This window comes from Heterocephalus glaber, unplaced genomic scaffold (assembly GCF_053883595.1).
Source record: "Heterocephalus glaber isolate CG9 unplaced genomic scaffold, H.glaber_assembly_v1.0 deba00001689, whole genome shotgun sequence".
Classification (NCBI taxonomy): Eukaryota; Metazoa; Chordata; class Mammalia; order Rodentia; family Bathyergidae; genus Heterocephalus; species Heterocephalus glaber.
The window spans coordinates 614,263-630,822 of record NW_028258414.1 but is presented as its reverse complement, the minus strand read 5'-3'; the positions used below and the strand labels follow the sequence as shown (position 1 = coordinate 630,822).

The following is a 16,560-nucleotide window of genomic DNA, read 5'->3' as shown; positions in this document are numbered from 1 at the left end:
AAGAATTTTGAGTAGATAAAGACAACATGGAGAAAACACTATATCTAAGTAGCAATGATGCCTAGGCATGGAAGAGGGTTTTCAAAAAGTATGCATATTCTGCTAACCATTCTGTACTCTACGATATTTAATTTAAAAAAAAAAAAATAAGAAACCAATTTAAAGGAAAAAAAAGGTAAGATTCCTAGGTACCTTATGACCTTTTAAAACTACTCTTACACCTAATTAATTACTTTTTTGACTTGTAACAATACATAAACTTGAAGGCACTAAAGAGCAACTTTGGTATGTTGCCCTTATGGGGGCATTTCCTCACCTCCACTACCACAGACAAAACATTTCATTCTATCCAATATCAAATGAGTGAATTCCATTCGACCCAGCTATTCCACTACAACGTATATTCCTGAAAGAGTTAGACACGCATACCCATGTTTACAGCAGTACAATTCATAATAGCTAAATCTTGGAAGCAATCTAAATGTCCATCAACAGATAAATGGATAAAGAAAATGTGGTGTTTACACACACTGAAGTGCTATAAAGAAAGATAACTTTGAGTCATTTGTAGAAAAATGGATGCAACTTAAGACCATGTTAAGTGGAATAAAGCTTAAATTATCTCATGGTTTCTCCTATATGAGAAACCCAAAGTACAAATAAAGAACTAAACATGGGAAGGGAACGAAGAGATGGAGGGAAACAGTGGGGAAAGGGGGGGGGGCCATAAAAAGAATTAAGATTTGTGATGTACATGAGTCAACTCCCCACAACGTATGTAATCATTATGTACTGGAATTATGTACTAATAAAAATTTGAAAATAAAATAAACTTTAAAAATGGCTTAGCCCAATGCCTGGCATATAACAGCATTTCAATAAACACTGGTTACAAAAACTGGCTTTATTATTATACTATTACCATAAGTGTTACAATATGCGACTGACAATAATGGTAATGATCATTTCTGAAGTAGCTGTATGGCAGGTAACACACAGATAACCATTTGATCCTCACAAGGATTCTGAAAGTATTATTATCCACTTTTCACAAATAAGAAAGTATGGCTTGGGCTGGGAATTTAGCTCAGTGGTTCCGTCGCCTGCCTCACAAGCGCAAGGACCCAAGTTCAATCCCTGGTACCAAAAAAAAAAAAGAAAGAAAGTATGGCTCAGATGACTTAAATGACTTGCCTAAGGCCACTCGGCTAATAAGCTATAAACCACTGAGTCACAACCAGTTATCTGACTCCTCTATCCAACTCACACCCAGTTATCTGGCTCCTCTATCCAACTCTTCCCACTACACTACACTGCCTCTCCTCTCTCATTAAAATGTTAGGAATTCAGGGGCTCTCTCACTGACAAGACTATAGTTAGACTGATTCTCTTTTAATAAACACAGGCCAGAGAATCACAGGGGCTCCCTCCAGTCAAGCCACAACCCCTTTATATACAAATGTGCACCAAAGGTCACCACCTATTCCATTCATATGTTAATAATTTCTATTTTTACGTTAAATAATCAGCTAACATCACTTCTTTGGGGGGGGGGGGGGTACTGGGGATCGCCCCTGCACTTGCGATGCCTAAAGTCATTCATTTTCTTATCCAAATATCAACTCTTTGCCTGATCATTTACCTGAGGTAAATTTCTCTAAAGTCATTCACTTGCTTAGTTTTAATTACAACTTGTAGGGCACAAAAATAAAATCTTCATCTCCTATCCAAAGGACATTTAAACAAGGGTAATAATATATGAATGTACAAAAGGTGCTCACTACCACATTATTTATACTATGAAAAGGAAAATTTTTTAAATCCCTAAATGTCAAGTAGTAAAAGAGCAGTCATATCCATTCCATACAACAGCATGCAACAGTTTTAAACCGAGTTTATACACTCTTTATAACAGGTAAAAACTCATGACAGAATATTAAGAGAAATTAAAAAACAGTATGTAAAATGAAACCATCACCAAGCTATCGACTCTGCAAACATAAGACTATCAAAAAAAGAACAAAGTGAAATAAACCAAAACATAACCATTTTCTCTGGATAGTGAAATAAGAGGTGGTTTTCTCTCCTCCTCCCTGCTTTGTCTGCTCTCATTTCCTTTACAATGACAACCATGTATTAATTTATAGGCAGAAATAAGATTTTTTTAACCAGTATCTTTAATTCCTCTCCTAGCACTCTTCTCTTAAAATCTCCAAATTAGCCAAGAGAGTCCCATGTCCTGTGAATTTTCCCCACCCCTTGTAAGCGGGCGTGGCTGGGGAAATGGAATCTAGGGCCTCACAAATGCTAGGCAAGCACTTTACCACTAAGATACACTCCCAGCTTCTATTACGTGAAATCTAAAATGCTCAGAACAATTCAGCATGTCATTATTTCCAGCACTCCACAACCTTGAATTATTTCTCTTCCCAATAGATATCCAATCCTTCAAATTCTGTCACTCCAGTCCTTGGATTCTCCTTTTCTACTGCCCACATTAACATCAAATTCAAACCTTTATCACTTCATCCACGGATTACCACAAAAGCCTGCTTTTCTAATCCTAGTGTCCTCCTCAGGACAATCCAACCCTCCCCTCCCTCAAGAATAGCTCACCAGGAGCTAAGGGCTATCCCGGAAGCTTTATGAGCTATTAGCTGACTTAACACTCTAAACTACCTCAGGAGAATCGAGAGCAGCTAGGTAGGTAGTCTTTACCGGTGACTTAAAGGAACACAGAATTTTTCTGAAGAGCACACAGTATTCATGGTTATAAATTTGTCTCTGATTTTCCTATTTTCCAAGTTTGCATTTTCATGTAAAGTTTTCTTTAAAGAAGCATTCTGCTAACCTTTACCTTAAATGAGCTACTTCACAGCAAGATCGTGTTTTATCATATTACATTTTTTCCCCTCATGCCTGCTGACTCTGAAGTTACTCATGTCATTCATCACTACAGCATACCCAAAACAAATGTCTAACATGTTTCAATTTTAACAAATTTTTAACAAGTATACATTAATAAAAATTAGTTATAAATTTCAACCCAGATTAGTACACAGTGTGACCCACATTCTACTCAAAACCTTAAAATACTTCAAATGAAAAGCCAACTTAACGTTCTTTCCACTAATAATCACCATTCACATTTCTACTACAATTCAGCTTAAAAATGTATTGGTAAAATTTTGGCTTTCTTTTGATTTTTTTCTTGATATATTCAAATAATGCTATATCAACTTGAAATGTTTAATAGAGTGAGTAGACATTTAATAATTTTACCGTATTTAATAGAAAAAGCAACATCACAAAATCTCTGTGGTGACAAGAATAGTTTTGGGCCTTGACTATACTAGTGACCTCCTTGTGATATTGTACTACAATAAAATGTTACCTCTGCACGGAACCTGGGATCTCTGTATCATTTTTTATAACTGCATGTGAATCTATAATTATCTCAAAACAAAAAGTTTAACTGAAGATCAATGAGAATTCATTTTTTCAGCCTTAGGTCTATATTTTCAAAGACTATATAGCTGAAAACTCTCACTTTGAATGATCAGTGATTTAAGAATGATAAATTGCATTCCTTTTAAAAACCTATTAGAAAACACGTCTAAAAATTATTTCCAAAAAATCTTAAGCAAGAAAATATACTGTTACAAAGTCCAAACAGGGAAAAGTAAAGCTTTACTTTCTTGATAAAATAACTTTCCAAACAGAAACATCAGTGACATACTCAATACATACAGATGGCCTGCAAAACGATAATGTAGCACTCTTTTCCAAAATCTCTTATTACTTGGTTTCAAAAACTAACAAAAGAAATTTTCAGATACCCCATAAATACTTAATTTCTACTAAAACTTAAACACAAAATCACAATTTATATCCATATACTCAACTGACACACCTGAACCATTTCCATTTTGTTAATTTTTTCAACATGCTTTCTTTCTATACACTACCTTAATAGAATACCTCACTTTTTACTCCCACAGAAACACTTCTCTCAAGCTTACCATGGGAACACTTTACCGAGGCTATCAAGCCAAAAGAACAAATTCATAGTCTAACCTAACAATTCAAAGGAAATTAACACCTTAATGAAGAAATAACATTATAAGCAAATAGTAAAGCAAATAATAAATATACATCTTTTCCAGTGACTTTTAAAGTGTCAGCCATCACACAAGTTATTTGTTTTGCTTTAGAAATATGATTTTTAAAAACACCACATACTATAACACATATTGTATGCTTTCAGATAAAAAGAAATTCTGAAAGTATTACATACTCCTTCTCAAAAACAGTCTACTGTGAAATTTAGGAAAAGAAAAGTAACTGAAAGGAAACTATACTGCACAATTATAAACTATAGCTTTCACAAAGCAAAAAACATGAAGTTTTTACAAATTTACTCTGAAAACAAAACAAAATCTCTAATCATTACAGCAGCTCTACAAAGAGAAGTCAGATCTTTAACTCCTTATATGCCACAAATAAACAAGTACTAGGATGTATTACATATATATATCTTTTGAAATCAGGGCAGGTTATGCATAGTCAATAAAGTATACAAAGTATACACATATTACTTGGCCAATTTCTCTTAGACACTCCCTTTAAGATAAGAAAGGGCTACAGGGAAGCCATATCGTATATTTTGACATAAAATAATTACATGTTCTTTTCTCAAAATTTAAATCTACTCACTAATTACTGAAGGTCACAGCTTTTTTTTTTTAAACAAATTTCCCAGACACTTAAAACCACATCCACTAAATACAAATGTTTAAATTCAAACTTGCAATGAATAACAACTTCAACTAAAATTAAACATTTCCTACTCCAAAGAATCAAATGTGACTTCTACAACATAGAAAAATGTTTGTAGGTGTGTAAGTTGTGTGTATGTAATGCAACCTACTGAATGGTGGCTAACAACTCCAATACCAAGCTCCTAATCCACATCTGATTTAAACACATACTTTTTAATTTCACAGACTTTCTTACATCATAAATCATTACTCTTAATTTTAAAAACTGAAGCAGATATAATTTCTTATTCTAAAAACAAAAAGTATTAAAACTAGCCAAGTTTCTGAAGTCCAAGTCCTTGTTAACAGCTGAATATATTGTCTACAACTTAAGATGGAACAGTATGAAACACCAATATCAACACTCACCTAAGGAAATATACTAGACATCTACCATGTAGATTTACCAAAGTAAATCTGAAAGTTTCTGTGAATGAATTCTTAGTTGCAAAAATTAAATTATACTCAAAACCCTAGAAAAGAAAGGAAATACAGCCCATGTCTATATTAATAATTTTCTTTTCCTATCCCCAAGTAAGTACGTTTTCAAATGATTGGTTACTAAAAAGAAAAGTTGGGGTTTGGCTAAATTTTATGACATCCTTTGATCAAAAATAATACTTTATTATCCTTTGGGCTAATTTGTCCAAAAATAATTTTATTTTACCTACTTCAAATGTTCAATGACAGGCTATATTTTTCCCACAAGCTGTAATTTCAAAATTTAAAATAAATCTAAATAAATTAGGTTATGATTTTAAATAGAAACTTTTTAAAATGTGAAGTGGAATAAAGTGTTCAACTAGTTATGATATTTATTTCCTGATGTCTTACTCTCACAATATTTTTTTAAAATCAACTATCATTTTACTAAGGTAAATAAAAAATACTGGTCAAAGGAATTACTCAGTTTTAGCCTAGAGATTTGACAGCTGGTTTTAAGATGTTGCTGTTATGGTTTTATTTATCTAAGCACTAAGGCTTTTTTTTGGGGGGACAGGGTCTCACTACATGGTTCAAGCTGGCCATGAACTCACTATGTAGCCCAGGCTGGCTTCGAACTCGTGGATATCCTCCTGCCTCAGCCTCCCAAGTGCTGCAATCACAGACATGATTAAGGAATAAATTTAAACAGAAAATTACAGCTTTTAATGAACCTTGCTTCTGGAATGTTTATTTTTAAATTACAAATTTAAAAGACTTTAGGAAAACAAAAAAAATGAGATAAATTTTTTTGTCACTACTAGGGCTGGAACCCAGGGATGCTCTACCACTGAGCTACATTCCCAGCTTTTCATTTTTTATTTTGAGACAGGGTCCTGCCCAGGCTAGACTCCAACTTTCCATCCTCTTGCCTCAGCCTCCCTCAGTGCTGAGATCACAGGTGTACACCACCCCACCCAGCCTGGTTAAATGTTTAAGAATGGAACACAGTAGTTATAAATGCTCCAAAAGTAAATTTAAAGATAACAGCATTGGTACAGAAATAGGAATCTTCATTCACCCCAAACATTATCCTAACAGTTTGAACACAGAAGAGAATACAGTAATCTAAAAGGTATCATTTAAAATAAATCTAATCATTTCTAACATTTAGTCCATGAACATTTCAAATAACTGTCCACAAAATTATTGATTTCCTACAGATTTCCAAGGAAATGACCATCTTTTAAAATAAACAGATCTTACTAATCACTGTACTTGATGATTCTACTTTTTATAGTCAATAATACTGTTTCATCTATTTTCTAGAACCCAGAAATTAATAATGCTAATGAGCTGAAAATTTAAATACTGTATATACTTATATTAAACAAGTATTTTTTTCTTCTAAAGACTATCCATGGACCACAGAACAGTTTCTTGTGCCAGTTTTCTAATACTGAGGCGTATGTAATCTCTTGTGCTCAAGACACTTTCAATTTTAAAATTCACAGAAAAGAGAATTTTAAATCCATACTGAAATGCTTACAGATCTATCGATGAATCTTTAGCACAACTGCCCAAGTTTGAGGCTTTTTTGTTTTTGTTTATAATTTTAACTTGACATGGAATGAAGACAGATTTAAAACGTTTCACACTTTTCAACCAAAATGTATCAGAACATCAAAATAGGAGTCTCTAGTTTCAGACATTACCTTACCTGATCCACTGAACTGACTGCTTCCCAGTGTCGTTGGTCTGGTTTTCCCACTATTAACAGGTGGGGAAAACATCTGCAAAATAACCCATATGTACCTGTTAATCCTGAAATTGTTTTAGACTCCTTGCACACAGAAGTCCACCAAGTATCCCCAGTTTCTGTATTTCATAGGAAAGTTGAAATAAAATTGGTGATAAACTCAGTCCCAGAACGGCAACAATGAATGCTATTTAACACTACTTGGAAGTACTGGTGACATTCTATTCTGAAAACCCAGTTACTTACATGAAAGATTCCAAGATAATTAAGTTTAAACTATTAATTTTTACCCATGAATCTCACTTTGAAATTGGGTTAATCATATGACATTAACATTATTTAACAGAAGTTACAATCACGTTCTATAAAATTATTACATACACTAAGGATTTTAACAGTTCCCACTAGAAAGAAAGAAAGGCACTGGCCCTACGGTTTCACATTACATTTAATCATTTCCCATAGTGAGAAAAATATATATACATGCTTTTTAAAAAACACAAATATATGCTGAATGTGTATTTTAAAAGTGCTCAGCTCAGAAGACTGGAAATTCTAGCCCTGGACTGGTTTTCTTGAAGATGACATCTTTCAGGTACCATAAGCCTTCGGAGATCTTGGGGGAAGGAAATAGTGACAAATATTGGGGAAAAAAATGACTTTCTACTTTTCATATAAAGTCCAAAAACTCTAAAAATTATTAGGGTCCGAGAGTGACTCAACCAAAGCTCATGTTTATACTGCTGTTATTCTAACTGGTTAAATCAAACCACCCCTCTGGCATTAAAGTTTGAAATTTGCAAGTCTAGATGTTACATCAAAGTTCAGGTGTCCAACTTGGGGAGCTGGTCTCCGGCCCTGGGAAGCAGCAGAGCTCGAAGCGGAGTTCACCCGCTCGTCCCCAGGTCGTCTTCCCTCCCCGCTTGCTCGCTCGCTCGCGCTCCGTGACCCTCGAGACCCCAAAGCCGTGGAAAGCGCTCCTACCGCACTGAAGTCCAGCAGATCGCTCAGCTCCTTGTCGGTCCCTATCGCGGCCATGCGCTGTTGTTGGGGGTTCATCTTCGGCCACTTCTCGCAGGTCCTACGGCAGAGGAACGCGGCTGAGCGAGGGACCCGAGGCCCCGCGTGCGAGCCGGGCGCGGCGGCGGGGACGCGAGGCGCCGGTCTCCCCTCGAGCCCTCGTCCGAGGCGGATCCGCGAGCCCACGAGTCCCACGGCGCGACCTGGGAGCGGCGGCGGTGACGACTCTGCAAGTTTCCGAGCCCGTCCCGACCCGGTCCCCGGCACCCCCGCTCGGCCCGCGGGTCCCGGGGGCGAGAGGCGGCCGCGGCGTCCGGAGCGAGCGCGGCGGGGGAAGTGACTCGCTCTCTCCCAACAATGGAGCGGACAAGTTGCGCGTCCTCGGCGCCCGGGACCCGGGCCCTCGCCCCGCGCCGCCGCCGCCCCCCGCGCCGGCCCCGCCGAACAATGCGCCCCCGCCTGCCGCCCGCGCCAACTCGGCCGGCCGGCGCCACAAAGGGGCGCGCAGTCGCACGGGCCACCGGCCCCGCCGCCGCGGATCCCGGCCCGCTCCGCACCAGCCTCCGGCGAAAGTTCCCTCGGGCCGCGCGCGGGCGGGCTCGGCGGCCGCCTTCCTCCGGGCGGGCTGCAGTCCCACCACAGAACTTGTGGGTCTCCTCAGGCGGACATTTTTTTCGCTGAGGGGCCTCAGCACCGCGCTCCGTTCACCCCAGATCCCTCCGCGCCGACAGCGCTCGGTTAACCCCAGCGTGCCCGGCGCAGGGAGCGGGGAGCGGAGAGCGGAGGCGGGGAGAGGCGGGGAGAGGCGGGGAGGGGCGGGGCCTGCGGCCGGGGAGGGGCCGGCGGGGCTCGCGGCCGCTTTCCTCCCGAAGCAGCCATCAGCGCCCCGGCCGCCCGGGCCTCGCGCGGTCTCGGAAGTGCCTTCAGCCAGTGCCTGCGTTCAGGGGGGCGGCCAGGGAGTCCTGTCCCACGGCCAGCGTGGCGGTGTGCACTTGTGACCAGAGAGGCTCCTCGAGAGGCAGCCGACCCGGTTCTCCCGGGGCGGCCCAGCGGCGGAGCCGGGCAAAACACACACCCAGCGACCCAATGCAGCAGCCAGCGCCTGAGGACAGCGGCGACGACCGAGCCTGGAGCATGTACCTGGGGTCGCCGGGAGGGAAAGCCCGCCGCGAGCGCTGGAGCCGCCTCCCCGCTCCTTCGCTACCCTCCTGTCTTGGTAAAAGCCCCAACCCCCCCCCCCCCGGATCCCATCCATGCCTGGCTTCCTCTGGAGAACGCGATTCCGTTCTCGATGAATGAGCAGAATTGCAGCCTGAAGACATCAGCATCGCCCCGCACCCTGCCACGGTTACGGGCTGCCATTTGGCTTGGCGCACTGTGGGCCTATGGCGCACTGTGGGCAGTTTGCTGGGGTCTTTGGGAAAGTTCTTTCCTGTTCTGAGAACTGCAGATCCCACCCCTGCTGTGTGCTCTGCCCTCAGCCTGGAGCAGCCACCTTCCACACACATGGCCTGGCCAGGAAAAGGAAACCAGGCGTCAAGAAGGTCTCTCCAGAGCTGATCTTTGGTGGGTTTTTTGAGTTTTAATTAAACTCCTCTGAATCCAGGTTACCTTCGTAGATTAAGCCAGCAGGGTTTTGATTTTCTGTACTTGGTAATCTAGAATGACCTAAACCAAGTGGCCCCAGTCACCTAACCTAACCTCCAGCAAAGACCCAGACATCGGTAGGAAGTCTGATTAGGTAACTTGTAAAGTCTAATTCTTTGGAAGAGTCCATGGCTCAGTGATAAAACTGAAGGGAAATCTTGGGGAAGGAAAAGACTATCTGAGGGATTTATACTGTTTTCAAGAGAAAAGGCAATCCACTTTCTTCTTATACAAATGCTTCTGAGAAAGAAGCCCTTGGTCATGGGGTCTCCCACTTTCCTTTGGGGTACTGACTGGTGATGTTTTTCATATATGTTATGGCAGATATAGTTGTATTTTATACTTTGTGAGACTGAAACACATTTGTCTATACCATGCACCTAACATAATCCTAGAACCATGGTAAACTCAGGGAGCTGGGATTCAACAAATTGTTTGAAATTGGAATATAACATTTTTCATGCTGTAATGTAGGCTTTATGTATGCCATTTTAAATAATGGAATATTATTCCCTGTATAAATTTCCTATAATACCCCTGATACATATGGGAGACAATATAAAAAATAGTTTAATATCAGTTGGAAACTCATTTCTAGGCCTTTTCTGACTTTGCCAGATAGAGCTAGAAGGCTTTATCAAAAACTATGAGAAAAACAACCAAGTAATACAAATTTGGTATTGATAGTGTTTCTGTCATGTAGGTTAATATCAATTCAATATTGGAAAATATTTAATGAACATTTGTTACATGCAAGGCATGATACTAAATGTTTTTGGAGTAGAACATGTAAAACCTGCCCTGCCCTCGATAAAGCTATAATCTGATAGATTTTAGTTCTGTCTGTTCACAGGAATTTGGTTCACATGGCTTCAGTCTCTACTTTTTAAGAACCTCCCACTCTGTTCCAGCACACATGTACACACATGCACACACACACACACACACACACAGACACACACACAGTTATCATCATGATCAGGGAGATGGGTTCAGAGAAACATTTAGCCTCACAAGGAAAAGTAGCCACAGCAATGCGCTTTTTGTTTCTTTAGATTGACAACCCCTTCTTCGAAGACAAGTATTCTAGAAAGCTTGGAGTAGAAAGAGTAGGAGAGAAGAGAGCTAATCGAGTTAGGCAGTAAAGGGTATAATAAGTCTCCATCTGAATGAAGTGACTAGCCTCCTAATGTGATCCTGGTAGCTCCAGCATTGATGGCTCATGGACTTTCTAGTATCTGCCCACCCCATAGAAGAGCAGCTGGATCCTTAGGACTAATGGGAACAGTCGTAAGAAACAATGAATTTAATAAGTTATATCTTCATCTCAGGACACTTCCATCACTGATGAACTAAAAGCCAAGGTTTTCCACTTACTCATGAGCCAGACCCTACTAATCACTAACAGTGCATGCCCTGTTCTCTATCCCCAGATTGAATCTCCCAACTTTGTGGGATTTGAGATTTTGTCTTCTATTTCTCTAAATGCTATTAAGTAAAATTGTTCTCTACCCTTTGCTGTATTATTTTAATCCCTTGTTCATATGAATGTTAACATTCAGAGTTGAGTTAAGTAACCCCTAAAAGTCCATCTTACACTCAATGTCTTTTACACCTTTAGAATTGCTTCTCTCACATTTCATCAAAACATACATTTAAATAAAAATCAAGACAGATTCATGGGCCAGGGATTTAGCTCAGTGGTGTGGTGCCTACATGGAAAGTGCAAGGTCTCGAGTTCAATTCCCGGTACCAGAAAAAAAAAAAAAGAAAAAATCTTTAGCTAGGTGTGGTGGTGCATGCTTATAATCCTAGCACACAGGAGACTGAGGCACAAGATTGCCCCAAGTTCAGGGCCAACCTGAACTACATACTGAGACTCTGTCTCAAAAAAAGACAAATTCAGGGGGCCGGGGATTTAGCTCCGTGGTTCCGCCGCCTGCTTCACAAGCGCAAGGACCGAGTTCGATCCCCGGTACCAAAAAAAATAAAAAATAAAAAAGACATTCAGAGGTCAGGAAAGGGAAAAAAACCTTTCAAACACACACTAAAATATACCAAAAGAGCCATAGATTTCAGTTTTTAAAAGCTCACTATAAGCTAGCATCATACCCGACACCTTGTAATCCCACCTAGTCAGGATGCTGAGGCAAGAGGATTGCAAGTTAAGAGACCAACCTGGGAAATTTGGCAAGATACTGCCTCAACAATAAAAATAAAAAGAGCTGGGGATATAACTCAGTGGTAAAGCACCCCTGGGTTTGTTCCTCAATACCACTAAAAGCAAGGAAGCAAAAGAAAGAGAGAAAGGGAGGGAGGGAAAGGAAGAAAGGAAACAGTATAGTTGACTGATCAGACAAAAAGTAAAATTTCCTATGTGCATTTTGGCACAGTGCTCAATAAACATTTGTCGAAAAGGAATTTTTAAATTTTTTCTATGGAAAATTTCAAGCAAAAAAGTAGGATAGTACTGAAAATATCTATGCACTTATTTTTAATAATTACGGGTTTTCCATTTATCTTTCCTCCTCCTTCCTACCCCCATATTAAGTTAAACACAATATATCACATAATTTCATAAGATGATTTTTTTAAAGATTTTAAAAGCATGGAATACAAGAGAGGAGACAAGGCCAACTAAATTTGGAAAGACTAGAAACAGATGGTTGCATGATAAAAGACAAGACTAATAAAACTACATCCTGCTGGGTGTGGAGGCCCAGGCCTATAATCCCAGCTACTTGGGAAGATGAAGTGGGAGGACTACAAGTTCAAGACCAGTCTGGACAACTTAGCAAGACCCTGTCTGAAAAACATAAAAAGGGCATAGGATGTAGCTCAGTGCTCCCTGGGTTCGATCCCCAGTACTACAAAAAAACAAAGACCAACTTGACACCGAAGGCACCGATGAGGGAAATCGGTGACCAAACCCCTAAGCTCTGTAGAATCACCAAAAGACGCACAACTAGCCAACTCCAGGTGTCTCTTTAAGGTAAGGTTGGTTGTGGCAAGTCTGTATAAGAGGCAGCCAGGGAGCCAGGCATGGTGGCACATGTCTGTAAGTCCAGCACTCAGGAGGCTGAGGTGAGAGGATCACTTCAAGTTCAAAGTCAGCCTGGGCTACATAGTTGAAGGCCAGCCATGCACAAGGCTCTGTTCAAGCTCCAGCCTCAAAATTGCAAAGACACAGCCAGATCTCCAGATCCCCTTCCCTACTACATGTAATCAAGCAAATACCTCTCTCCTACCCAAGTAAAAAACTGTATCCTCTGCAAAAAGTGAAGGAAAAGGTCCCCAGAGGTGAGGTATTAGGTCAGTATCTCCATGTGGGTTGCTGAGCTCCCACCACCAACTTGGCTCCCAGAATCCTGCAGCCAGGCTATGCCTGTTCACGAGATTAGAAAAGCCTTCTCCAAGGAAGATGGTCAGCCACAAAGACCTGAAGGTGCTGAAATGGGAGGCTCCCCAGCATAAGCCCAAACAGATCACTGTACAGAGAACTTTACAGCTCACAAACCTCTACCTATTCATCCAGTTTTCCATCAATATTTTGTGGCCCATTCTTAACTATGAGGAGATACCCAAGGGTTACCAGACACTTGAGGGCAGCCTCTATCAGGGGAGAAACTAAAACAAGTGACAAAAAGCGAGTTGGTGGAAGCAGACTAAAAAGGAAAGAAAATGATGGATGGACAGATGGTTGGATGGATGGATGGATAACCTTCGCGAGAGAATTCCAATCATGAAACAAAAGTAGGCAGGAAAATGTATTTTAAATTTAAAAAAAGCCCCAGTACCACCAAAAAAAAAGAAGAAGAAGAAGAAAAGGGAGTATCAGAGTACAATAAGGAATGTAGAGTTGAAAACAGGAGCCAGAGTATATAATGGGGGTGGTTGGAGTATTGGAAGAGAAATTTAAGGACATCTAGAAAGAAGAACAAAAAGAGGACAAGTGTAGAAGGTTCAAAATCTAAGAGCTCAAAAAAAAGAGAGAGAGAGAGAGAGATGGAGGTCAGGGATGGGAGTAGAGAAAGAAAAGAGAAAAAAGCCATCAATAAAATAATCTAAGAAAAAATCCCAGAACTAAAGTACATTAGTTACCAAATTGAACAGGATCATCAAATATCTACTACACTGTTTAAAAATAGATCTACACAAACACATGTGATCAAGAAATCTGACAGAGAAAAGACCTTCCAGCTCCCAGAGAGAACACAAAAGAGGACAAATGCAAAAGACTACATATCAGAGAGGACACCAGTAGCATCCCTATGGCCTGGAAATGAATTAGAAACAGAGACTCTGGGTTCCATTCTAGATGGTTCCAGTGCACAGGCTCCACTCAGAATCTCTGAGGATAATGAAGTTGAACATGAATCAGACTGCCAGGGTATATTTACCTTAAGTAGATGAAGACCAATAGAGAAAGGGTTTACCAAGATACTGCAATGCTGAAAGGGATATAATGTGTGTAAATTAACCATTTCCAAATGCTTGCTAAAGTAATTTATTGCTAGTAAAAAGCCTAGAAAAAGAACTTTAAGTTCCACTCTTATAATAACTCTGGCAGATATTATAAATCTTTTCTTACCAGTCATTAGCATGTTGGGACAAACAGTCTAGTATAGTCAAACTTATTATTCATTTCATTTTTTTTTTTTTTTGAGACAGGTTTTAGCCATGTAGTTTAGTCTGGACTTGAACTCACAGTGTAGCCCAGGCTGGCTTCTAACTCACAGCAATCCTCCTGCCTCAGACTTCTGAGTGCTGAAATTATAGGAGTATACTACCACACTGGACTTGTCTATTTTAACACTCACAAAAAGTCAGAAGGATACGTGGTCAGTAATCTCAAGTTCTTGGCCCAATTTCTCTCAACTTCAAGGGTAAAAGCTATACTTTCTTTTTCTTATTAATAACCATATCTTTCCTTTAATACCAGTAATCCCTCAGTAATTGTTTTTAAGTTAAATAAGATATTGTATTTTCAGTGAATGTTATTTTGTCTTGGAGTTCTTCCCCCTGGAGGATTTGATAAAATGAATTGATTGACTTGGATTAGATGATTTAAATCATCCTTAATTACCACACTTCTATCTGAAAGGAGTGAGGAAACAATTGTTCTTGTATGCTAGAGAAATATTTTACTTTGGAACCATCTGTTGAATTTCTAATTTCATCGCACCAGCATTTTTATGCAATTACACATTAAATTTCAGTGATTGGCACATTCTTCTCTAAATCCAAAATATCTTACTGTATTTTTTTCTAGTTCATATGCATTATAAGCCCACAGGATTTTTTGTGTGTGTATGGTTTCCAATCTTTAAACCTTAAGCTTTCAAGCCATATACAGCAGTATGCTTAAAGAATGCTGCTGAACAATTTAAACATCTTTTACGTTGAGAGGGACCAGCTTCCTCTGGAATTGGGAATGAAAACTGTAGGAAATACTAGATGAGATTGGCCTATTATTCCCAGGCCTTTCACTATCCTCTTCCATGGTGTCTCTATTAGCCTAATGTGTTCCATCTTGACATTTTATAAAGTACTCAACATTTTATAAAATATGCTTGATGATTGTAACTAAAAGTGGCAAAGATCTATTCTTTCTAAGTCTGTGAGGTTGCATTTAGCCTTTAAATATGACTTGAAGTAGAATTAAAGAAAGCGAAAATGAAAGCATTAATAATCATCCAGAATGTACTTTCATTTCCTTCAGTAATATTTTTATTTAAACAATCAATTTAGTATTTTATTCCCCCTTTTAGCTGAATAATACAGTTATCTTAGAAACATAGCACCATCATTCACTGTTGAATCAAAAGTGCTCTAATTCGTTTTTCCAATGAACTCTGAAACAACAGAAGCATTAATCTATAAGGGAAAAAACCTCTGAAACTGGGTTCTCCCAAAGTGCTCCTGTATTGACTTGTGGAACTGTCAGTCACACTTGAATGGCGTTCGCAATGCTAATGAGAAATCAAAATCATAGACTTACCCCCAAAGGAATGGTTAACTCCTCACAGAGAAGCAGGGGTCTCTTTGCCACAGATCAGTCTTCTATTCCTGACCATCTCAAAAGACATTGGTCCCAGAAGGACAGAGCACAAGAGTGTGGCCAGCCTATCAATTACATGATCTTATTGTTTTTTGCTCAGCTGTAGAGCTGAGCTGATTTATAGATAGGTGAATGTAGAGAACTTAAGGACAAGAACTATTTGCAACATTAAGATGATTATCAGAAACTACTAGGTAAGACAAGATGCTGGAGGTGAAAGAGAAGACACTGCTCTGCATTTCAAAGATGTCTGTGTAATGTGCTTAAAACCCAATGCTTACACTCCATATGTTTAAATGGATCCATGATTTTGTTTATTCTGTAATTAAATAAAAACAAAGATTTAGATACAGTAAACAGTTCAACAGATTCACATTTTAAGATGAAGTATGTAACAGAATATTCATAAAAAGGACTTAAAATACCTACCTACTATGTATATCTATCTAAGACATGCAAGTAAAAATGAATCTCATGTTACAACTGTCAAATGACCATGTATATTTTTAGAAACATAACTATGGGGCTGGAGTAAAGTTCAGTAGTAGAGCGCTTGCCTAGCATACATGAAGCCCTGAGTTTGGTCCCCAGCAGTGCAAAACACAAAAAAAATTTTGTAAATATGTAAAAAACATAAAAGTCAATGTTGGTGGATATCCAGGCATAGGCACACACAAACACAATATAAGTTAGGTATTAGGAAATTAATTATCAATGAAAAACAACTTACCATTATATGCCAAGAGCTTTCTAAATGACCTATTGATTCCATTTATTAGAATTTTCCACTTACAGAAAAAGAGGGGGAAAATTATGTGTAAAGGAAAACA

The 16,560-nt window shown here is 39.4% G+C and overlaps 1 protein-coding gene across 11 annotated transcripts in view; it reads right to left on the bottom strand.

Annotated features, from left to right (window-relative positions):
• Tcf12 (transcription factor 12) overlaps positions 1 to 8,776 on the bottom strand; it is a 384,470-nt gene extending 375,694 nt beyond the window's left edge. For 5 of the 11 annotated variants that reach the window (XM_087199160.1, XM_021237172.2, XM_087199162.1 and 2 more), the window contains exons 1-3: positions 8,580 to 8,771; positions 7,987 to 8,083; positions 6,964 to 7,036 (exon numbers count right to left, since the gene is read on the bottom strand). In XM_087199160.1, coding sequence (XP_087055286.1) covers positions 6,964 to 7,036; positions 7,987 to 8,061 — 148 coding nt within the window. In that variant the 5' untranslated portion in view covers positions 8,062 to 8,083; positions 8,580 to 8,771. Of the gene's footprint in view, positions 1 to 6,963; positions 7,037 to 7,986; positions 8,084 to 8,579 lie in introns of all 11 variants that reach the window. The other 6 variants (XM_021237170.2, XM_021237171.2, XM_021237173.2 and 3 more) reach the window with 4 other exon arrangements.
• Between the last annotated feature and the right edge of the window lie 7,784 nt (positions 8,777 to 16,560).